General features: G+C 35.3%; 5 protein-coding genes across 6 annotated transcripts; all 5 read left to right on the forward strand.

The window, feature by feature from the left end:
* Positions 1-3,587: 3,587 nt before the first annotated feature.
* Positions 3,588-10,380, forward strand: LOC104746928 (transcription factor FAMA-like). Of its 2 annotated transcripts, XM_087489508.1 has the most exons (6): positions 3,588-4,499; positions 4,755-4,834; positions 4,955-5,636; positions 5,760-6,194; positions 6,571-6,656; positions 7,195-10,380. In XM_087489508.1, exons 3-6 carry the CDS (start codon positions 5,385-5,387, stop codon positions 7,232-7,234), a joined length of 813 nt encoding a protein of 270 aa, XP_087345634.1. In that variant the 5' UTR covers positions 3,588-4,499; positions 4,755-4,834; positions 4,955-5,384; the 3' UTR covers positions 7,235-10,380. The 2 variants fall into 2 exon arrangements, with proteins under 2 accessions (XP_087345634.1, XP_087345633.1); XM_087489507.1 differs by lacking the exon at positions 7,195-10,380 and having other exon boundaries at positions 4,346-4,499; positions 6,571-6,660.
* Positions 10,381-11,621: 1,241 nt separating this feature from the next.
* On the forward strand, positions 11,622-12,779 carry LOC147926685 (uncharacterized). Its single transcript, XM_087487159.1, has one exon. The coding sequence runs from the start codon at positions 11,622-11,624 to the stop codon at positions 12,777-12,779; it is 1,158 nt and encodes a 385-aa protein (XP_087343285.1).
* A 4,490-nt stretch (positions 12,780-17,269) lies between these two features.
* On the forward strand, positions 17,270-17,689 carry LOC147926686 (uncharacterized). Its single transcript, XM_087487160.1, has one exon. It carries the CDS (start codon positions 17,270-17,272, stop codon positions 17,687-17,689), a length of 420 nt encoding a protein of 139 aa, XP_087343286.1.
* On the forward strand, positions 17,686-18,183 carry LOC147926687 (uncharacterized). Its single transcript, XM_087487161.1, has one exon. The coding sequence runs from the start codon at positions 17,686-17,688 to the stop codon at positions 18,181-18,183; it is 498 nt and encodes a 165-aa protein (XP_087343287.1).
* A 2,301-nt stretch (positions 18,184-20,484) lies between these two features.
* On the forward strand, positions 20,485-22,202 carry LOC104748517 (putative pectinesterase 29). Its single transcript, XM_010470145.2, has 4 exons — positions 20,485-20,802; positions 20,957-21,116; positions 21,210-21,428; positions 21,640-22,202. The coding sequence occupies exons 1-4, from the start codon at positions 20,588-20,590 to the stop codon at positions 22,054-22,056; spliced, it is 1,011 nt and encodes a 336-aa protein (XP_010468447.2). The 5' UTR covers positions 20,485-20,587; the 3' UTR covers positions 22,057-22,202.
* Positions 22,203-23,927: the final 1,725 nt, after the last annotated feature.

Raw genomic sequence — 23,927 nt, forward strand, 5'->3', positions numbered from 1 at the left:
AAACTCATCTAAGTAGGTTAGAGAAAACCGATCACACGTTAAACGTTAGAAAATTATGATATCTTAACTACTATGCATAGAATTCTTATATTTTTTGATAATTTATTCATATAAATCAAAGTAATTCCGTAACTAATTAGAGATGCAAGAAATGCATTTGACACTTGACTTCCAAAATTATTGTTGTCATCCGCTCGGGTACATATCGATCCCAACTTTGGAGTGGGTTATGTACTCTTCCAATAACCTTCTACTTGAGAAATAAGATTTTGAGTACTTTTTACTAAAATCACGGTTTCAACAATGATTGCGTTATGAGAATTTGAACTTTCTTCATAGCATTGTAATCACTTATTTTCTAGAATGTTTTTCTATGCATATATTTATAGATGAACCATACTATCCTTCAAAGAAAATATCAAATTTAAATAAGTTGAAACTGATGGGGTACATTTTTCCTCTGCCCACCCCCACCTTCTATGTCCATACAAAAATGGAAATATTATTTCTTTAGTTACAAAGTATGATTATCTACATATTATATATCTTCTAAATTTCTAGCTAAACTACCAAATAATAAATATATTTAACAACTTTTTTGGCTAACAAAGTGATCTTCAAAAATTTTAAATATCAAAAATTCACTTTGTCTATGTGTTTTGGTGTACAGAATGCCATAACATATTCTGATTGTCATCTACTTTAATTTTCTATAAATATAAAATCCGCTGACCATTTATTTATATGTGTAAAAGTTTAGACATAATTAAATATCTTACAAAACTAAAAATTGGTATAGTGCATCTATAAACTTTAAAAAGCATATCATGTCTTAAGTCGGCCAACTTTTTCTGAATTTAATGTTAAATTATATTCAAAAAGAAATAACGTTTTTACAACAAGTACAGTATTTTTGCTAAATGTAACCAGCTGAAAACGTCGATTAAATATGATGTTGCAACCACATTTGATAAGCTTCATCATAACGCCTATCACCCAACAGCCCAATTGATGAAAACTGGTTCCGTACTTGCTTATCTATCCAACCAATTATACATGCTGCGGATTTTCTCTTTTCTCATTTTTACAAAAAAAAAAAACAAATTGCTAAATAATCATATCCAATTTTGTAATTCACCTTAATGTAATTAAAAATCTTACTCATTAATCTTCAAGATTGTCCAAGGATTTTAATGGAAAATTTTTGGATATACTTAATAATCCTTGTACATGCTTATTTGTCCGATTTGATATATCCTTGGCTTGCTAAACATCATTGACAATTTAAAAAAAATTGATTTTTTGCCCCAATGCTTTTTTGTATTGTGAGATTTCATTGCATGTGTTATTTTAACTTATAATCACATATTAATTTCTCGAATAATATATCTCTATATTTAAAAATTTTAATCATGATATATGTGAAAAAAATAGATAAAAAATTACATGAATTTGTATGAAGAGATATAATGCAAATCAAGAAAGGGAAATTGAATTAAGATGAAAGAAAATGTGAAGTTGGTGTGCAATAGAGGGATATTTTTGCCATAACATATAAAAATATTTGAGGGACCATGATCATAGAAATTACATTGTCATTGGTTTTTTTGGGCCTTGTAGCCATTTTTTTGCATTGTGACCATTTTAAGGCTTTGCGACGAAATTTATCTAAAATTTCAGTATTCTAGCGGTTGTAATAATTATTTTCTTTTATTTATTAGTTGAATGTATATCTATAAATCTATTGTTTTATTTAATAATACTATTTTTAGATTCTATAGTAGAAAAATTTTCTATATCATAAAGAGCACTAAAAAAAGTGGATGAAAAACCACGTTGTAAAGGTGGAATCAATTGAAGATTCGGTATTGATTTTGGTGGTGACAAAAAGTTTGACAATTTCTTTTGTTATTACCATCACTAAGTAATTGTAATGCATCTTCTTTTCTCAAAAATGTTAAATTTATTATTCAACAAAAAAAAAAGATTATAGGAAAAAATAAATCCATAAGTATATAAAGTTAGCTAAGAATAGGAGAAATAAAGAACTCTTCTAGTTGCAATTGGTTGAATTGTAATGTACATAGACAAAATTTATGGTACATAAGAATGTTAATTAATCTTTTTAACAGAACATTGGAGCATGTTTTCCAAACCAAACAAAAAAATGGAGCATGTGAATCATAATTGTTGTTTTGTTGGTCCTTCATATGTTATTGAAGTTTGAAATCAATCTTATCGACAGAACTATTTAGATGCTTGTGGGTGTATGCATCATAATTGTTGTTTTGTTGGCTCAATTGGGAATGGTCGCAGCTAGTAAAAATATAGGTTGGGACTTCGATGCACTCTCTTTCATGTTTGTTTTCTCTTTTCAACATATATGTGTACACAATATTGCCTATTTGTATTATTTTAGCCTGTAAAAATACTCTCCTATGGATCCGCAACTCTTATTCCCAAAGGTTCACTAGATTCAAGGTGTATTTCACTTCACTTTTTGTTATAACCAAACACAGCCGTGTCTTTTACTTTGAACGTATGTCTCCTCCACAAACACACACAAAATAGTGAAACAAAACTCATATTCTTGACCAAGAAGACTCAAATTAAAAAAAAATCCTTTATTGACAACAAATAAGTAATTGAAAATTTGAATTACTCAATAAAAGTAATAGAGGAGAAGCGTGAGGAGATTTGATTAAGTTCACGAAAAGCGGTGCAAAAAGAGCGGCTTGGCTTGTGAACTCTAAAAACTCATCTTATCATTTATGGATCGGAAGGTAGAAAAAATAAAATAAAAAGATAGCTAAAGAGGTGATCAGCTGATACACGTGTGTTTTCACGTTACTTCTTAGCCCTTTTTCGTATTTTGTGGCTCCTCCTCGCTCTTACGTTTGTGTCAAAAGAACTATATACGAGTATTTATTACAAAAACAAGATATGATTTGGAATATTCAAAAATCTTTCATTTTACTCATTGTAAACCTCCGTATCAATTCGATTCAACTTGTTTTTTTTTCAAAATAGCTATCTAGATCCTCAATTTGAATTTGACAGTGAAATAATGTATAAGCAATTTGAAATAACAAAAACTAAGGATAATAAAATTGTTGCCTATTAGTCTATATCATTAACCAACCAAAAAAAAAAAAGCATAGAACGGATAGTTAATATGTTAGTTAACGTGAAAAGATATTATTATTTCTCATCTTTCGAAGATAGTTAGATTACAATATAAGAAAATATTGATACATTATGTGAAGATGATATAACTATATATATATATATAGATTTGAGGGACTGATTGAACGAGCATCTTTTGATTAGCCAATCATGATTTTCTGCAAAAGCATTTGGGGGAGACATTGAGAACTTCCGACTGCACGGCTTTATCCTGCTACAATTGGAAGCTTTTTTACTAAGCATTAATGAATCTCTAACTCTAGCTAACAAATAAATAAATAAATGAAAGGACAATAACTTTTTTTTTTTTTCACAAAGCAATTACAAAAGGACAAAAGTATCAACAAAAAACCCTTTTTTCCACGATTGCTATATATCTTTTCGTTCTAATTTATCTCTCCGAACGTTTTTAAAGCACAATTCTATTTAGTGACTACGAAATAACGCATACTTGTTGTATAAGCACGAAATGATTACATATGTGAAATAATATGACTTATTAATAAGTTTTCTAAAATAAAAATACAAGTGATGGTTGATATTTCTCATTGTTAAGTAACTAAAAGAGTAATCAATTCACGTTAGCACGAAATGACTTATTTTGTGTTGGCAAAAAAAAAATGCATAGAAATTTGTGAAATACAATCATGTCTCGATAATGGGAATATGGTAGTAGCCTCGTAGGATTGCCATTGGAAATTAAACTAAATTTCTATTCCTAAAATACTTTAGATATTACTTTTCAATATGTTGGATGTTTTAAGGTTTATTTATAGTGTTTCAAAATATATGATGTTTTCAAGTTTTTATGTAACTTTTAGATTAATTTAATATTTTATATTATGCAGTCTTGTTTATGATTGGTTAAATTTTTATAAAGTAGTGTTTTCTTAATCTGCGTGAGTAAAACGGAGTGAGTATTAGTTTATCTTTAGAAATGTCTTTTTAAGAGATATTCGTATCAGTTTAAATTGATTTCACTATGACTTTTTTTTTTTTTGGTCACGAAATTACACTATTTGTAGGATTGTACCATTCACACCCGTAGAGGAACAAAATTATTAAGAATATACATATTAAATAACTTTAATGCTCCCCTTGCTATACCTTGTGCATGTATCTCTTTCTATATATATGAGGGATTAGCTTGCTTATGCTTGCTCATTTATGACTTCTCAATACAAAAAGCTCCACTCACTTTTTTAAGTTTTGTCTTCTCTAATCCGTCTTCTTCTTCTTCTTCTTCTTCTATCTTTGCATGTCTTGCGTCCTTTTTATATACATCTCTTGTAAACCCTAGCAAATCATACAAGGTCAGTCACTTTTACTTTCTTAACCCCACGCATTTACTTACTTAATTAAACAAGACATGGGTGTGTTTGGTGTTAATTAATCGATTAATTATTTTTCTTGATTTAGTTTGAAAAATCATGTTGAACAGACATATACATGTATGCATGGTGAAACATGTAATTTGCATAGGTTTGGTGTTAACTTGTTCTACGTGTGCTTTTGTCTCATTTCTCTGTTTTCAACTAACTGTGGAGCTCATGGATTGCTTTCACCAGGTCAAGATCGCAAATCCTTGATTAGACTTATATAAGACGTTTCTGATCAAGCACGAATAGCAATGGATAAAGATTACTCGGTACGTACTGTTCCAATTTCTTATCCGATACATATTATATATATATATGTATGTATAAGATTCAACTCCTCCTACGTCCTTTTGATATCAGCTTGATTTTCCAATTCCGGTTTCTCTCAGGCACCGAACTTCTTAGGTGAATCTTCAGGCGGAAACGACGATAACAGCTCCGGTATGATAGACTATATGTTCAACAGAAACCTTCAACAACAACAAAAGCAATCGATGCCACAACAGCAACAGCACCAACTGTCTCCTACCGGATTTGGAGGAACACCTTCTTTTGATAAAATGAACTTCGCGGACGTTATGCAGTTTGCGGACTTCGGTCCAAAACTGGCGTTGAACCAGACCAGGAACCAAGAAGATCAAGAAACCGGGATTGACCCGGTTTACTTCTTGAAGTTCCCTGTCTTGAACGACAAGATAGAGGACCATAACCAAACCCAACATCTCATGCCTTCTCATCAAACGTCTCAAGAAGGAGGTGAGTGTGGAGGAAACATAGGCAACGTGTTTCTTGAAGAAAGAGAGGATCAAGACGACGACAATGACAACAACTCCGTGCAACTCCGTGCAACTCCGTTTCATTGGAGGAGGGGAAGAAGAAGATAGGGAGAACAAGAATGTTACGACAAAGGAGGTGAAGAGCAAGAGGAAGAGAGCTAGAACGAGTAAGACCAGCGAAGAAGTGGAAAGCCAACGGATGACTCATATCGCTGTCGAAAGAAACCGTAGAAAGCAAATGAACGAGCATCTTCGTGTCCTCAGATCTCTCATGCCTGGCTCTTACGTTCAGAGGGTATGATATTAATAAAGTATATCGTTAAAAAAAAAAAAAGTTTATTTGTGAACCATATTATATACACATTTAATACTGTCTCTAACTATATTATAATCATAATATATTAAATGTCTTAAATAGGGAGACCAAGCGTCGATCATAGGAGGAGCAATAGAGTTTGTAAGAGAACTCGAGCAACTCCTACAGTGTCTGGAATCACAGAAGCGTCGAAGAATCCTGGGAGAAACCGGTAGGAACATGACCACGACAACGACTTCTTCTTCTTCCCCCGTAACTGCAGTAGCTAACCAAGCCCAACCGCTCATCATTAATGGACATGTAACCGAGCTAGAGGGCGGAGGAGGGCTTCGGGAGGAGACGGCGGAGAACAAGTCGTGCTTGGCTGACGTGGAGGTGAAGCTTCTAGGGTTTGACGCCATGATCAAGATACTTTCAAGAAGAAGGCCAGGACAACTGATTAAGACTATAGCTGCTTTGGAGGATCTTCATCTCTCTATTCTTCACACTAATATCACTACCATGGAACAAACCGTCCTCTACTCCTTTAATGTCAAGGCAAGTTTCACTTTTTTACATATAACGTTATGACCCGTTCGTTCCTGTATTTAGATGTTGCAACCAAATTGAGTATATTCATAAGCGAATTATAGATTCATCATCTAATACATGCATGTAATAATCTAATCATCTGGATCACATGTTCGAAATTAATATGAACCTTTATTTGTTTCCAAACAACTTAATATGAACTATGTACTAAGTTTTCATAAATAGACACTAGTCATAGAACACAATTATAATTTTTATTTTATTTAATATACAATTTTTTATTTAGTATAAGCATAGATTATGACTTAGTATTATTATAAATTATATACGTAGTATCTACAAAATTAAAGGCTAATATGAGGTAGATGTAAAATATGTGCAGATTACAAGTGAAACGAGGTTTACGGCAGAAGACATTGCAAGTTCCATCCAAGAAATATTTAGTTTCATTCATGCAAATACCACCATGTAAGGTTTCTTATATATCCCCTATTTAAATATTATTTCGAGTAAAGATACTTTTAATAAGTTGGTCACTTAGATCAAATGTTTATGTTGGTTCGATCCATGTTAATAATCCATTTCAGATGTCTTTTGTGTTTATTTGTTTTTTTTTACCCTTTAGATGTCATGATTATTTATTTTTGTGTTCGAAATGGTCCATCTAATCATCAAGGCGTCATTGCTAGCTTAATATATAGAGATGTGAATATATATATATATGACTGGTATAATCCCTAGAGTAAAAACAAAAAAATGTAATTGTATACTGACCGGTTCCATGTTATAAATTTCAGATATGTCTAATGTCTTTTGCCTTTTGTTTGTTCTTTTTACCTTTTAGACGTTATGATTACTTTATGTTTGTGCTAGATATGCCGATATATGCATGGTGTGTGTGTGTGTGAATATATATATTGAGACAAATTCTTATAATTATACTGTGTGACGTTTTTATCAAATTATTTTGAAGTGCTAAAGGTTGGAAACAATTTTAATTGGTCAGATCTGGAAGCTCTAACCTGGGGAATGTTGTGTATGCTTGAATATAATCACACGTGACAACTTTCTACACGGATTTGTTTCGAACTGGTGAAGATTGCCGTAATCTCTCTACGTATTCAAGCATTTTGAAGAGTGTTTAAGTTTAAGGGAGTGCTTTCTTTCTTTCTTTCTCTTTTGTTTTTAATGCAATTTTTATGATGATTGTTTAGCTTGTAATGTTAGAACTCGTTTTATTTACTTGAAACATCTTTGTTATCAAAATTGCACCCAAAACAAAACAAAAAAAAATGCATGAAAAGTGGGAAGAGAAGGGAGTGGGGGACGGAAGAGCTATCATTTTCTTGAGATTAGTCTATCAGAAACTGGCAAATATAACGGTAACGAAAGAAAAAAAAAAAATAAGAAGAAGAGAAGTCATCTATTGACTGACCTGCGACCAATTAGTCTCTGCTTGGTGCTTTATAAGATTGTCTCCAAAGTGTTATGTAATAGGCTTAAGCGTTTCCTTCCATTGCTGGTCTCTGATACGCAAGGTGTTTTTGTCTCGGGACGTCTGATATCTGATAACATCCTTATTGCTCACGAGATGATCCATGTCTTGCGAACCAACCCTCAATGTGATGAAGAATTCATGGCGATCAAGACTGATATCTCGAAAGCCTATGATCGTGTGGAATGGAATTTTCTGGAAGAACTTTTGATTAGGTTGGGGTTCCATATTAAATGGGTGCAGTGGATAATGAGCTGTATAACTTCGGTCACATATTCTGTGCTACTAAATGGTTCATCGTTTGGTTATATTAAGCCAGATAGAGGTATTAGGCAGGGTGATCCGCTTTCACCATTTCTTTTTATCCTCTGTGCGGAGGCATTGGTGCATATCATGAACAGAGCTGAGATGGAAGGTCGTGTTACAGGAATGAAACTCTCCTCTTCCTGTCCGTCGATCCAACACCTCCTTTTCGCAGATGATAGCTTGTTTTTATGTCAAGCTACCCATCATGAATGCTCTGAGTTCTTGAAGTGCTTAAAGCTGTATGGTGATGCGTCAGGACAAGTAATCAATTTTCAGAAATCCGCAATCAACTTTGGTAAGAAACTGGACCCTTACATGCGCCGCCTGCTACATCTGTTTACTGGTATTGAACATGAAGGAGGGACAGGGAAATATTTAGGCTTACCAGAATGCTTTAGTGGATCGAAGAGGGAGCTACTGCAATTCATCAGTGATAGTTTGAAATCGAGACTCAATGGTTGGTATGAGAAAACCCTCTCCTTGGGTGGCAAGGAAGTCTTGTTGAAATCAGTGGCTCTAGCGCTTCCGGTATATGCCATGTCTTGCTTCCGCTTAACTAAGCATCAATGTAGATAACTTACAAGTGCGATGTGTCAGTTTTGGTGGAACGCGAGTGAAGACAAGCATAAGATGCATTGGGTCTCATGGGATAAGGTCTGCCAATCGAAAGAACGTGGAGGGTTAGGATTCCGTGATATCAGTTGCTTTAACCAGGCGTTGTTAGCAAAACAATGATGGAGAATCCTTCATCTTCCTCATTCTTTGGTAGCCAGAGTATATAAAGCGAAGTACTTTGCAGATGCATCCTTCCTTGATGCAAAGATTGGATACCGGCCGTCGTATGCGTGGAGGAGTATTTTGTTTGGCCGGGAGCTGTTAGAACGCGGGGTCATGAAATCTATTGGTAATGGCCAGGAACCTAATGTGTGGTTAGACAAATGGGTGTTTGATGAGATGCCTAGAAGACCTTTCAATAAGGAACTAACGATCGACTTAAATCTCAAGGTTTCATCGCTAATCAGTACTGAAGGATTATGGATTGAACAACGTATTCAGGAGGTGTTTCCACCATGTGAGATCCCTCGAATAAGGTCATTCCCTTCAGCACCTCATCTCTCTGATCGTTATATTTGGCCTTACAATCAGAATGGCCAATATACGGTTAAAAGTGGGAATTGGTTACTAGCTCGAGAAAATGATCTCTTGAAGCCTATGTCTACGGATATGATTATGGTGACTAAGGTTAAACAACGAATTTGGAATACTGCAACTGAGCCTAAAATCCGTTTGTTTCTATGGAGAGCATTATCACAAGCATTAGCGGTTGCAGAGTGCATGAGAAGTCATGGTCTTACAGTTAACCCTTTTTGTCCGGTCTGTCACACTGAAGAGGAAACAACTAACCATGTGTTGTTTGGTTGCTCTTTAGCGAATGGGGTTTGGTCTACCACTGGTCTTCCCCTCCCTTCCCAGGGTTTTTCAACCTCAGTTGTAGACAATGTTGCTTCAGTACTTCATTTTATGCAACAGACTGAGATCACTAAGGAGATTCGCCAGGCTGTTCCATGGTTTTTATGGGGTATATGGAAGGCACGGAACGCTATCATCTTTACACAACGGAATCAAGACTTTAATATCATAGTTGCAATGGCACTTGAAGAAGCAGAGGAATGGTTGAAACAACAAGCGTTAATCTCTTAGGATGTTTCTCGGGAAGTTAACAGACATGCTCACCATATTCACCGCTGGGTCCGTCCCCCTCCTGGTAAGCTTAAATGTAATATTCATGCAGTTTGGGGGAAGGAGTCATGGTTTTGTGGTGGTGCTTGGATATTACGAGATCATACTGGAGAGGTTTTATATCATGCGCGAGATGCTATCCTCCCGAGAAGTAATAGAATTTCTGTTGAGCTTAGTTGTCTCTTGTGGTGTCTCCAAAGCCTCACCGATCTTCATTTTACAACCTGTGAAGTCTGGACGGACTGTCAGGCGGTGGTGGCGGCTTTAGAGTCACCGGAAAATTGGCCAAAATATCGTTCTAAGCTGGATAAGATCACTACTGCAATACAGATGATGGGGGAGGTTGTAATTATACTCTCTTCACCGAAAGCCAACTCGTTGGCTAGGGCGATTGCATCGAGTGTTACGCGAGACGGTCGGCTTGCATCCTATCTGACTTTGGGCAGGCTGGGATGGCTACAAGATCGGATTGCGGCGGACCGATGATATGGAGGGGCACAGTTTAGTCAAGGCTTGCTCTGTTTGGCTCTGTTTTACTATGTTCTAGTTTTGAGATATATTCTCTTATACTGTTGTTTTCTTTGTCGTTCTGGTATTTGAACCTTGTTTCTATATTCAATTAATTAAATTTGCGTAAAAAAAAAAAAAAAATCATTTATTAAAAGTATTTTAAATAGCCAATTTTAATCTTTAAAAATTGACAATTCGGTTAAACAAGTGACGCTTTTACACTTTTTCAAAAGTAATTTGACTAAAAAGTACTATGTGTCAGAAAACAAATTTGTTTAGGAAACTCAGAATGATTTGTTTTTTAATCTCTCTCTCTCTCTCCTCAACAAACACGAAACTCTTGTCTTCATCTTCTTTATTCACTATTAGCTCTAATCCAAGGTCAGTTCCGACACAAACAAACACAATAAAATCCAAAAACCATGGCTTGGTTTTCTCTCACACCAAGTAGGTTCATGTAAGATCTTGATAGTGTCCAAGTTGAGAGTTCCAATTCCAAATCCGTCCAAAACATGGATTTTTTTATATATTTATTATATTCATCGAAGGTAAGCATAAGAAGATATATGAGTCATCATGCATGAGAAGTAGTGGTAGAATTAAGAAGAAGCAAATAAATGAAATTGAGTTCGGACGGTTCTATGTTTCTCGATCATCATCTTCTTGTGCTAAGTGGTAAAAATATTCATTGTTTTGCAAATGGAAAAGAGTATTATTTACATTTTTTTTTGTTTCCCCCTTTTTTTCTTTGTCGTGAGTTGATCAATGGTTTTGTACGTAGAACTCTTTTTCTTTTTTCAGTCTAAGAGCACACTTTAATAGGAATTGGGATCGCTTCACAGTCTTTGTTTACAATAGGACCACATTTGATTACTCCTAATCGATTCTTTTTGGGCTAAAAAGTTTGAGCATGTGTATTGCTTTTACACTCTCGATAGTTGAAACTGAAACCGTGCCTCACTAGATGTCAAAAAGAAAATTAAAATAAACATGTGTCTCACCAAACATCTCTTTCCCAATATCCTAAGATTAATGGATCTTCGAATAATGTTGACGTTTTCTAATATCTAAGTGGGGGATTTTTATTAGTCGGTTCTAAGTACCAAAGCAACCCAAAACTTCCTTCCAGTAACCGTTTACATCGCCGTTTACATCGCCGCCATAAAGAACGCCGCTGTCCCACTTTCTTTTGGGTTTAAGAACTCCTCTCTCAGGTACAGATTACTGAGCAGAGAAATTGCCGGAGATATTACCGTTTTCTGTCCGGTTTCAGACAAATTCAAATTCAGTAAACTTCGATACTTCAGTTCTTCAATTCGCACTAGTTGCTTCTTCTTTGCATATCACGGGTTTGCTACTCCTTTCTAAAGATCGTTTTCGATATGGAAAAACAATTGGATATCTTTCTCCAACAGATGACGATTGAGGAAGAAGAAGATAAACCTCTGGTTTTATCTAATTTACCAGAGTTCAGCTCCTCTGAGAGGAACAAGCGAAGTATTATGGGAAGGTTTTTAAATCCTGAATTTCAACGCATGTCGAATTGGATTTTAGAGATGCCAAGAATTTGGAGATTATATGATAGGGTTAGAGGAATTGCTCTATCGAGAGATAGGTTCCAGTTCATCTTCAAGAATGAAGAAGACATACATGAGATCTTAAAAACTGGGGTTTGGACGCAAGATGATTGGGGTGTTGTTATGGAAAGATGGGTTGAAAATCCTCCTCCTGATTATCTGAAGTTTATGCCGGTTTGGATTAGACTCCGTAACATTCCAGTAAATCACTATACAAAAGATACTATATCGGAAATTGCTGGATGTGTTGGACAGGTTTTGGAAGTGCCCTTTGATGAGAAAGAAGCACAAAGCAATGACTATGTCCGGGTTAGAATTGCTCTTGATGTCTCTAAGGGCTTAAGAAATTTTAAAGAGCTACAACTCCCGAACGGATCGAGGGTAAGGATTGGAATTGATTACGAAAGAATTAGAAAAAGATGCTTCCAGTGCCAGAGGCTGACACACGATAAATCTCGATGCCCTTTGGTTCCTTCTTCTCTCGAAAATCAAGTGACTTCTGGAACAGTGACAGCTTCTAAAACTCTTAACAAAGGCAAGGAAAGGGAATCAGATGCGGTAGCTACCTCCACTGTAGAAGGTAACTCTGCAAAGCTTTTACATGATACAATCAAAGCTGATATGGTGATAAAAAAGAGCTCTCTCTTAGAGGTCCCTATTCAAAGTGTGAATCAAGGTACGTCATTCTACTGCTCTCCATCTGCTTTCTGTTCTGGTAATCTCGAAGCTAGCTCGTCCAAAAGTCAGCATCAGATGATAAAATCAACTAAAAGACCTAGGCCTTGGATAAAATGTTCGAAAGATAAGAAAGGCAAAAATTTGAAAGTTATTGATCTGTTTAATGAGTGTAGTGCGAAAGTTTCAAGGGATGATGAGGGTAGGGATAATGGGAAGAGTTTGGCCAAAAGTCTCCAGAGAGACAATGTTTCGGTGGTTCCTGGTGAACTGCCGCAAGATCAATAGATATCTTGAGCTGGAATTGTCAAGGGTTGGGGAATCCCTGGACAATTCGTCATCTCAAGGAAATGAGAAAAGCTCATTTCCCTGACATCCTTTTCCTCATGGAGACAAAGAACTCAATAGGTTTTTTGGAGAAGGTTCAAGGTTGGCTGGGCTATAGTAACTTGAAAACAGTTGAACCTGTAGGATATGGTGGGGGTTTAGCTCTGTTATGGAAAGACAATATAGATATAGATTTTCTTTTGGTTGACAAAAACTTTATAGATATGAAAATCTCAAGTGGATCAAAATTTTGGTTTATTTCTTGTGTTTATGGGAATCCGATTACTGGTCTTAGATCCCTTGTGTGGAATAAAATTCTAGATTTTGGGCTGTTAAGAACTGAAGCTTGGTGTATGCTTGGAGATTTTAATGCAATATTGTCCAATGGAGATAAGTTGGGTGGTCCTTTGCGAGACCAAAGCTCTTTTCTGCCTTTTCAAAAGTTTTTAGATAATTGTGATATGTCTGAACTTGGGAGCTCTGGAAATGGCTTCACGTGGGGTGGTGTTAGAAATAAACAATGGATCCAGTGTAGACTAGATCGCTGTTTTGGAAATCCTGCTTGGTTATCTATGTTTCCAAACAGCCATCAATGGTTTCTGGAGAAACTAGGCTCGGATCACAAACCTGTGCTGGTTAAATTTACGAATGATAAGGATTTATTTCGGAGTAACTTTTGGTTTGACAAACGTTGGGCTGAGGACCCTTCTTTATGGGAGGTAATTCAGAAGGCTTGGAATGAGATGAGCTCTCTAGAAGTTGAAAATTCTGTTCTTTTAAGAAGTGATAACTGCAGAAAGGCAATTAATGCTTGGAAGAATAGAGTTTGGTCCAGCTCAGAAACTCGTATAAAAAGTCTACGGAAAGAGTTGAAGAAGCAAGATGAATCGTTGAAACCCTGCTTCAGAAGGATTAATGAGATTAAAAAAGAACTTGCTGTAGCCTTTCGAGAAGAAGAAATTTACTGGAGACAAAAGAGTAGAGAGAAATGGCTTCTTGATGGTGATAAGAATACAAAATTCTTTCAAGCATCGGTAAAAGCTGCAAGAATGAAGAATTCTTTACAGTTTCTCATTGATGATGATGGTATAGAACATTTCTCAGAGCAACAAAAAGGAGAAGTGGCAGTTAAGTATTTCAATCACCTCTTTAAATCATCTTCGCCTTCACAACTTAGTGATATCCTTCATAACTTTCGACCACGAGTGTTAGATAACATGAATCAGGATCTCGTAAAAGATATTTCGAAGTCGGAGATCAGACAAGCTGCGTTCTCGATTAGTAGTGAAAGTGCTCCTGGCCCGGATGGTCTCACAGGGTTTTTTTTCAAAAAATTTTGGCCACTGATCCATAACCAGATTAATGGTGAGGTTCTTAAGTTCTTTGCTACTGGTAATCTCCCTGAGGATTGGAATCACACTCTTCTTTGTCTCATTCCGAAAATCCCAGATCCAAAACGTATGTCAGATCTTAGACCTATTAGTTTATGCTCAGTGATCTACAAGATTGTTTCAAAAATCCTTGTGCTTAGGCTGAAAAGACATCTACCATCCATTGTCTCTCCTACTCAAGCAGCATTTGTTTCAGAAAGATGGATTTCAGACAATATCTTGATAGCTCATGAAATTGTTCATAGTCTTCACACACATCCAAGGATATCTCAAGAGTTTATGTTGATTAAAACTGACATGTCAAAAGCATATGATAGAGTAGAATGGATTTTTTTGAAGGATATGCTTATCGCTCTTGGATTTAATGAACGTTGGATCTCTTGGGTTATGGCTTGTGTTTCTTCAGTTAGCTATGCAGTGGTAATCAATGGAGAATCCTATGGTTTGATCAAACCGGCTAGGGGCATTAGACAGGGTGATCCTTTATCGCCTTTTCTTTTTGTGTTGTGTACTGAGGCGCTGATTCACTTGTTCAATCAAGCGGCAAGTGAGGATAAAATTTCTGGGATTCAGTTTCATCATTCTGGTCCAGCCATCAATCACTTGCTTTTTGCAGACGATAGCCTCTTCATTTGTAAAGCCAATAGGATTCAATGTGCTGAAATGTTGAATTGCCTTCATAACTATGAAAAGATATCGGGTCAAATGATAAATAGGCAAAAATCAGCAATTACATTTGGATCAAAGTCAGAGATTCAAGATTGGAATTGGATAAAGAACAAAACAGGGATTAGCTTAGAAGGTGGGGAGGGTAGATATCTTGGTCTTCCTGAATGTTTGAGTGGCTCCAAAAAACAGCTTCTAGGTTTTATCAAGGAGAGACTCCAGTCTAAATTAACTGGTTGGTATGCCAAGAATCTTTCTCAAGGAGGTAAAGAAACTCTTCTAAAGTCTATTGCTTTGGCTTTACCAGTTTATGCAATGTCCTGCTACAAATTGCCTAAGTATACTATCAAGAATCTGATTTCTGTCATGATGGATTACTGGTGGAATAATAATCAAGAAAAAAAAAATCCATTGGCTAAGCTATGAGAAGATGACTATACCAAAGGTAGATGGTGGTTTTGGTTTTAAAGATTTGGAAATTTTTAATCAAGCGATGCTAGCAAAACAAGCTTGGAGGCTTTTACATGATACAAATTGTCTCTTCTCCAAATTCTTAAAAAGCAGATATTTTCCTTCTACTGACTTTCTTGATGCCTCATTTGGAAGAAGCCCTTCTTTTGGGTGGAGGAGTATTCTTTTTGGTAAAGAACTTCTTTCAAATAATCTTCGCCGGGTTATTGGAAATGGTAAAGACACTCTTGTTTGGGTTGATAAGTGGTTATATGATGGTAGCCCTACAAGACCTGTTGGTATTCATTCTCTGATGAATATTGAACTTAAAGTGTCTGATCTTTTCAATCAGCAATCCGGAAAATGGGATGATCATCTCTTAAGTGCTCTTTTTCATCATTCTGAGATAAAAAGCATTAAAGCTATAAAACCTAGGTTAGGTTATAGAGACTCTTTCTGCTGGGGGGAAACAAGGAATGGAATTTACTCAGTGAGCTCTGGTTACAATTTGATGTTTAAAGTGAGAAAAAAGGAAAGTCTGTAGATTGCATGTGCCTGCCCTTCTAGAAATCCAGTCTTAAGAGCTTGTTGGGAGGTGGCTACATCTCCAAAAATTAGAATATTTCTCTGGAAAGCTTTACTTGGAGCTCTTGCTGTTACAGAAAGACTTAGGACTAGAGCAATGAGAATTTTTGATGGTTGTATGATATGTGGTGCAGAGATAGAATCTATCAACCACATTTTGTTCCTCTGTCCTTTCGCAAGACAAGTTTGGGCTCTTTCCAATACTCCATCTCCGTTCTTGGGTTTTGGCAACTCAATTTTTGAAAATATGCATCACGTATTGAGTTTAAAGAGTCAAGGGAACTTTGTTGTAGAACCTAGTTCATCTTTTTCTTGGATTCTGTGGCAATTGTGGAAAAACAGGAATTCCTTACTCTTTCAAGGAGTCTGTTTTTCACCACTTGATGTTGTCCAAAAAGCATGGGAGGCTTCTTCGGAATGGAGTGCAGCGCAGACTCTAAACCGCTGCCACGAGATTGACCCTTCAAACCAGGACGAAAGATGGCTTCCCCCTTTACATGATGAAGTGAAATGTAACATTGGCTTTTCATGGTCCAAAAAGTTTTCATTATCTGGAGCTTCTTGGGTAGTAAGAGATCCTACAGGTAATGTACTCATGCATAGTAGAAGATCCTTTGCCTCTGTCAATTCTGTCTTTGAAGCTAAAATCAAGAGTTGGGAGTGGGCTTTAGAGAGTATGACAAGCTTGCATTTCGCGAATGTGACTTTTGCCGCGTCTACTTTCGAAATTATTCAAGCTATACATGACCCAAGTCATTGGCCATCAATTGTAAGCTTCATCTCTCCCCTCATCTTATATAGTAAAGGGAAACCATTTTGGTTTCTTAGCTTTGAACCTTTAAAAAGCAATTCGGGAGCTATGATGATTGCAAAAAATGTCACTCTGGACTTGAGATTATCTTCTTACGTAGCTTCTGGTAAGCCTATGTGGTTGAAAGGTTTTTTTGATCATGAGCAAAGCATGATTTTTAATTCTTTGCATTAGTATTTTCCTTTTGCTCTTCTTCCAGAAATTTCTTATATTATTTCTCTTATCTAGTGTTAATAGTAAAACTTTTTTTGTTTTTCATCGTTAGAATGGTTTATATTCTGACTTTCAGAAAAAAACAAATCTAGAAGACTTTTTGATTCTAAAGCGGTGATTATCTTGGTTTCTTAATCTTTTCTCTTCCTTCCTTAGAAGTTTTGACTCAGTTCCCACAAAAAAGTCTTATCTTCTTTGACCTTCTTCTCTCCTTATCTCATATTTTCTAGTCCTATTTTAACTTATTCCCTCTTAGTCACCCATATATATTACCACCCTCTCTCGCTTCTCTTTCCTTAGTAGTTACCCTTTCTCTCGTTTTTTATTTATCTATCATGGCTGATGAACTTTGGAATGATCTTCAATATATGGTTCTTGGTCGTGATGATCCGGAACTGTTTATTCCTAGTTCAGCTTATGATAGTGCTCTGGCAAGGAATAGACGCAGCCTTATTGGGCGTCTGCTTAACCCTACTCTCCAAGACCGTGGGCGTGTCTTAACTGCCCTACCTGCTCAATGGGAGCTTTACGACAGGGTGCACGGTCGAATTCTGGATGATAGTTATGTTCAATTCAGGTTTAGTTCAGAGAGTGACTTAGCCTCTGTTCTCAGAAGGGGACCCTGGGTGTTTGAAAAATGGTTTGTTGCTCTTCAAAGGTGGGAAGACTTTCCTGGAGAGGATTTCCTTACATCTATTGACCTGTGGGTTCAAATCAGAGAAAGGTCAGATTTGAAACTGGAGAAAGAGCCATGATAGGTTTTGAGTATGAAAAACTCAAAAAAGTATGCACCAACTGTTGTCGCTTCAATCACGACTTGGCTCACTGTCCGTATCTTGCTCCTCCGGCTTTTGATGATGATTACCTCGATGTTCCTCTGGCTCCTGGTCAGGAAGAAGAAGTGTTATCCGTTCACAACAGCTGTAATGGAGACATTAAATCAGATCAGAGCTCCGCAATCTCTTCCTATTCCCCTATCTCTCAGCCGCCGAGACCTGCTTCTCCAGCGCCGAATCTTGAGGAGTTTTTAGCTGCTAACCCTCTCCAATGTTTCCCGTCTTCAAGTTCAGCCTCCATCAAAATCTCATCAGATTCTCTGTTTTCTAAAACTGGAAATCCAAAAGAAAATTATGAAATTGGTGAGAGCTCGAAGAGGAAAAAAGGGAAACAGGTGCACATGGAGACTGATAGGAACACACGTCAATGCAGAAAGGATCCAGGACTGAGGTTCTATCCGGTTTTACCATAAACCTCTAAAGAAAATGATTAACAAGTCAGGAATCTCAGGAACTAATAGCCTTTATTTCTGAGATTCTTCTTTTTGGTTTAATCCTTTTGTAAGATGTGTCTTGCTTTAGTTTTTTTTATGTTGACAATGGTGTTTGGTTCACCTCTTGGTGCCTTGGCTATGGTTATTTTGATGAAGGTAAAGGTCGTGGAAGAAATTCATGAAGACCTTTGATGACTGTTTTTTGAAGATGATGTGGTGAGATGTAAGGTTCTGTCATTCCTCTTTACTTATGAAGTATGCTTTAAGACCGGCTGCAATGAATTACATTGTTTTGATGGTCTTAATGAGAGAGTGATGAAGACAGACTTACTTCACTAGCATCTACCTTATTTTAGCAGTTATGTTGTAGTTTAAATCTGCTATGTTTCCAAGCTTGTTGTAATAACTTGACTCTCCAACTTGGTTTCTTCTCTGATGAATGTAACAGTATAAGCTCATATATAAGATGAACTTTTTGGAAAAAAAAAAGATATTTTCCTCAATTCTACTGAAAAGCGGTTATTATTTTTAGAGGGTACGTGACCATTTGTAAATAGAAATCTATTTTACTTTTGTAAAGAACCTGTTTTTTTCTAAGGATTTCTTACTCAAAAGAATAAGGTGAGAAAGATAAAATAAAATAATAAAATTAATAGGAATTGTGGTATTATTAATTTACAATGTGTTCAACTAGTTCCTCTCCTAAAAAGGAAAAATTGTCAAAAGGATTTTGGTTAATATGTTCCCTTAGTTACGTTTGTGTAGGTGGAACTGTACGTGGAGTGATTATATCATCAAGATTTTAATATATACTTATATAAAAAAACGAAAACACTATGATTAATATAAAATGGAATCAATTATATCTTTCTCTTTCGGTTAATGTCGTCGTCATGTGCCACAAAATATAGAGAGTAATAACATCGGTGAAGTTGTGAACACTTGAACCCAAATGTTGAGCCTACAAATAACAAGTATTTTACTATTATGAATATATCAATATATATTCCGAATCTATTCCAACCATTTTTCTTAACCATTTGACTAGAATATTGGACCTGTACAATTTCATGATGGGTGGTTACTGGAACTATGAAATAGTAAGGGTGTCAAAATGGGTAATCCGATCTGACCCGATCCATACCCACATTGGTTTGAGATTTTTGTGGGCAGATTCAATCAGACCCATTTATTATAACGGATTGAATTTATATACTCAAACTCAATAATATAAAATTGAATGGCTAAATGAATTATATGGATTATCCATATATAAATAAAATAAAATTAATTGATTAATATTCAATCTATAACATATTATATAAAATAGAATTATAAAACAAACCAAAGTTTTCAAGCTTAAAATTATAATATCTAGATATTTTACATATTAATTTTATACATATATATTATATGTATTATTATATTTACATATATGTATATATTATATATATTATTTTTGTTTTTTTCTCGATTACCCATTGGTAACCTATAAGGCTATAACCCTAATGTATTTATCCCGGTAAATCCACGAACCCATTGAACGAACCACTCAAAATTTATTTATTTATATGGGTATAAAAACTTTACCCAATAATAGACAAACATGGTACATCCTTAAGTTTTTACCCATTTTAACAATAGAAATAATATTTTTATCGTTTTATTTTACAAAAGAATAAAAAATTACAACATTGTTGAGGATTCTTTAAACATTATAAAATACTAATTAAAGATTTTCTTTTGTTGTAAGAATTTAAAATAAGAAATTTTCCTTTTCATTTAAGACGAAAAGATTGGGTATCTTTTATTTCCAAACTAGCTACTTATCAATTTACCTTCTTGTCCTTTGAAGTTTTATATCAAAGAGGCTCATAATAATACCAAAATATGGATAGAGTCGTCAACGAAGATTTAGCCTACCAAATTCAATGTAATTTCCATATTTAAAAAAATTACTATTATATTTATGTTATAATCTTCGTAATAAAGTCCAAATTAAACGAAGGAAAAAGTCTAGAGACCACTAAGTTAGTGGCACTGATCTTTACAGATACCACCATCACAAAGATTACAAATTCCTTTTTTGGTTTCTGACCTCTCACACAAACCCAAGATTTTGATCACCAATTCTAGAAACAAACCTAAACTTTCCACTTTCATTTACTACATTCTACTTTAATTACGCAATCATAACCCACACATAAATCAAACGAAATAAAGTAATAAAATCTTCACCAAAATATTCAAAATTAACTAGAAACGCATTGATCTCACGACCTTGATAAATAATCCATTTCGTCCAATACTCTCATTTGCTATCTCGCCCTCTCTTAAACCCTTACGTTTCGTTATCATCTAATACAAATCAGAAGCTGTAATAATGGGAACTCATCGAATCATCATTGGTCTCGTCGCTCTTTGTTGTTTCTGTCTACCTCATATCATTGAAGCTAAACCATTCGGTGTATACCAACAACAAGTGTTCGTGGATCAATCAGGCCATGGAAATTTCACGACAATACAAAAAGCTATTGACTCGGTCCCAACTAACAATCGTCATTGGTTCTTTATCAACGTCAAAGCTGGTCTTTACAGGTCAGTGTAACCACACTTTAATTGACTCTAAAATGAAGTTACATATGTTTTGCAATGACGTTATATATATATATATATATATATATATATATATATATATGTGAAGGTGCTTATGTAGTAGTAATGTTTTCTCTATGTCTTTTTGTAAATATAGAGAGAAAATAAAGATACCGTATAAAAAACCGTACATAGTAATTGTGGGAGCTGGGAAAAGGTTAACGAGAGTTGAATGGGATGACCATGACTCGGTTGCACAAAGCCCTACCTTTGCTACTCTCGCCGATAACACCGTCGTTAAAAGCATCACTTTCGTCGTACGGTGATTTTTATTATATTTTGGCATTTTATCTTCAGATATTATTCTCTTTATTGAAAAAAATATAAAAGGTTCCCATTTTTTTATATAGAATACCTATAACTTCCCTATCAAGGGAAAAATGAACAATAACCCTAGAACTCCAGCCGCTGCGGCGTTGATCGGTGGCGATAAGTCGGCTTTTTTCTCGGTTGGGTTTGCTGGAATTCAAGATACCTTGTGGGACTCGGATGGCCGACACTACTTCCACCGATGCACCATCCAAGGCGCGGTCGATTTCATCTTTGGTAGCGGCCAATCTATTTACCAGGTAATATATACGTTACATTCTTCATAAAATAATATTTGGTATTTTAATTAAATATTTATAACAGGCCTGATAGTATACAAAGAAATCTAAATTTTTCGTTGAAATGGCGAAAATATATTATTAACTATAATATCTCATTATAGAACTATAATTAGTATTTATTCGGGTATTGTTGAATTGAATAAAAAATATGTTTTGGTGGGTTGTGTAGAGTTGTGTGATACAAGTTCTAGGTTGGGTGCTACAACCGGGTCTAGCCGGTTACGTAACGGCTCAAGGACGGACCAACCCTTACGACGCTAATGGATTCATCTTCATCAACAGCCTCGTTCATGGAACGGGCATGGCATTCTTGGGCAGACCGTGGCGCGGCTACTCTCGAGTTATTTTTTACAACTCGAACCTGACGGACGTGGTTGTTCCTGAAGGATGGGACGCATGGAACTTCGCGGGCCACGAAAACCAACTGACGTTTGCAGAACATGGATGCTACGGAAGTGGAGCAAAGACGGGAAGACGTGTGAAGTGGGTTAAGAAGGAGCTGACTGGATCTGGCACCCAAAATTTGGGTGATCTCAGCTTTATTAATCGTGGTGGATGGGTTGAAGATTTGCCCATCCCTGCTTGAACTCTCCTTTGCTTCTAGTTTGTTGTCTTTTTTAGATTTCTTGTTGATCATTTCTTTTTTATTTAATTTAACCAAATCTAGTAAGTTGTTATGCTTTGTGTCCTTTTAGCTTGACATTGTCATTCAAAATAACAAAAGATTTCAACGAGCTTGGTTTTAAAATTGTCCTTTTTTAGCTAGCAAACTTATGAAAAAGTTTTGTAAAACTCATAGTGAACCGCAATATAATTGTACTGCATCGATCGTTTTGTTGGATATTTTTGGTTTATCCAACAAAGAAGGCTTCCTGTGGGAAAGTGAAATCACGACATCTCTTTGTAAGAAAATAATTATTTCTTACCCATGTATGTGGTCTTATAGTTATTAGGTTATTTAATTGGGTTTGTTATATTTTAATCATTTGGGAACTAAAAGGACAAGTGTTAAGTTACATGTAAAGTTTATGATTATAAGGACAAGTATTAAGCTACATGTCATGCTAAAGCTTATAAGAGGACAAGTGTGAAGTTGCATGTTGTGTTTGAAGCAATACTAGACACTTGTTATCACACTTGTCACCATTGTCTTCATCTCTACTATGATGGATGGTTGAGATTAAATCATGAGACAAAACCCTAATGAGGAGTAAGGTCCTCTTCCCACCTATAAATAGATGGTTTGCTCCATCACAAATCATCACAAGAAAAAAAACAACACATAAAGAAAAGAGTTTATAGGAAAGGGGAGAGAAACCTTATCTTCCACCTAAAGATCATCTAAGAGTTTCTTTTCAAGCCTTCAAGCCATTGAAGAAGAAGAAACCATTCAAGGAAGCATCATTTCTACGATGAGTGGAGGTATTACTTTAACCCTCTTTATGATTCTATTATGTGATTAATATAGATGTTTAAGATCTTGGGGTTCATGTTAAAAGTATGTTTAACATGTGGTATCAGAGCTTATGGTTATGAACATCTAATTAATCCATTAAGAATAATAGATTTATGGTTTAATGAACTGAAAATTAAGGCTTTAAGTTATGATGTCTGTACACTTGAATTTTGTATGATTTAAGTTTCAAGTTACAATATATGTTTAAATACATATATATATATATATATATATATAAGTATAAAAGATTGGTTTATCTTAATGTGCATAATTAAGAAATTGATATAACCATAATGGTTTTATCATATAATGATATGCGCATAGAAAACCAAAATATTTAAATTTTTGATATGTTTATGTATTAATTAGCTACCCACAGGTAGGCTATTGACATAAAACATGATCAATAATTTATTAGAATGTTTGTACATGAGTTAATTAAGTATATCCACAGATAGCTTAATTAATCTGATACATCATTAAAGAAAAATTTTCTGAAAGCTATGACATTAGGATATATTATAATGACTACCCACATGAGCATTATAATTTGAAGTCATATGCATTCAATAATTTTTGTTAATGTGTTGTTTAAATTTTGAACCTCAATTAAAGCTTGTTATATCTCTAAATCGCAGCATCATTTCCTGCTAATTTGCCATCTATGGTCTCTACTGTTCCGATCCTCACTGGAACTAACTTCTCAGAATGGAAAGAGAAAGTTGAGTTCACATTAGGAGTACTAGATATGGATTTGGCACTTCGTGAAGAAGAGCCAGATCCCTTAACTATAATTAGTACTGAGGAAGAAAAGGCTCTCCATAAAGCATGGGAGAAAGCGAACAGATTAAGCATGATGTTTTTAAAAATGACCATAGCTAGCAATATCAAAACTTCCCTTCCAGATGCAGATAAAGCTATAGATTATCTAGCAGCTATAGAAGAACGGTTTAAGACTGCAGACAAATCCCTTGCAGGGAAACTTATGGCAGATCTTACAA

Source organism: Camelina sativa, chromosome 15 (assembly GCF_030686135.1).
Source record: "Camelina sativa cultivar CO46 ecotype springtype chromosome 15, ASM3068613v1".
Taxonomy (NCBI): Eukaryota; Viridiplantae; Streptophyta; class Magnoliopsida; order Brassicales; family Brassicaceae; genus Camelina; species Camelina sativa.

Bases quoted from the DNA above. Each gene is read 5' to 3' on its own strand.
- LOC104748517 (XM_010470145.2), top strand. From the start codon at position 20,588: ATGGGAACTCATCGAATCATCATTGGTCTCGTCGCTCTTTGTTGTTTC. The intron at 21,117-21,209 runs GTACGGTGATTT...TTTTTTATATAG, and splicing joins TTAAAAGCATCACTTTCGTC to AATACCTATAACTTCCCTAT. The intron at 21,429-21,639 runs GTAATATATACG...TGGGTTGTGTAG, and splicing joins GCGGCCAATCTATTTACCAG to AGTTGTGTGATACAAGTTCT.
- LOC104746928 (XM_087489508.1), top strand. From the start codon at position 5,385: ATGACAACAACTCCGTGCAACTCCGTGCAACTCCGTTTCATTGGAGGA. The intron at 5,637-5,759 runs GTATGATATTAA...TGTCTTAAATAG, and splicing joins CTGGCTCTTACGTTCAGAGG to GGAGACCAAGCGTCGATCAT. The intron at 6,195-6,570 runs GCAAGTTTCACT...AAATATGTGCAG, and splicing joins TCTACTCCTTTAATGTCAAG to ATTACAAGTGAAACGAGGTT.
- LOC147926685 (XM_087487159.1), top strand. From the start codon at position 11,622: ATGGAAAAACAATTGGATATCTTTCTCCAACAGATGACGATTGAGGAA.
- LOC147926686 (XM_087487160.1), top strand. From the start codon at position 17,270: ATGGCTGATGAACTTTGGAATGATCTTCAATATATGGTTCTTGGTCGT.
- LOC147926687 (XM_087487161.1), top strand. From the start codon at position 17,686: ATGATAGGTTTTGAGTATGAAAAACTCAAAAAAGTATGCACCAACTGT.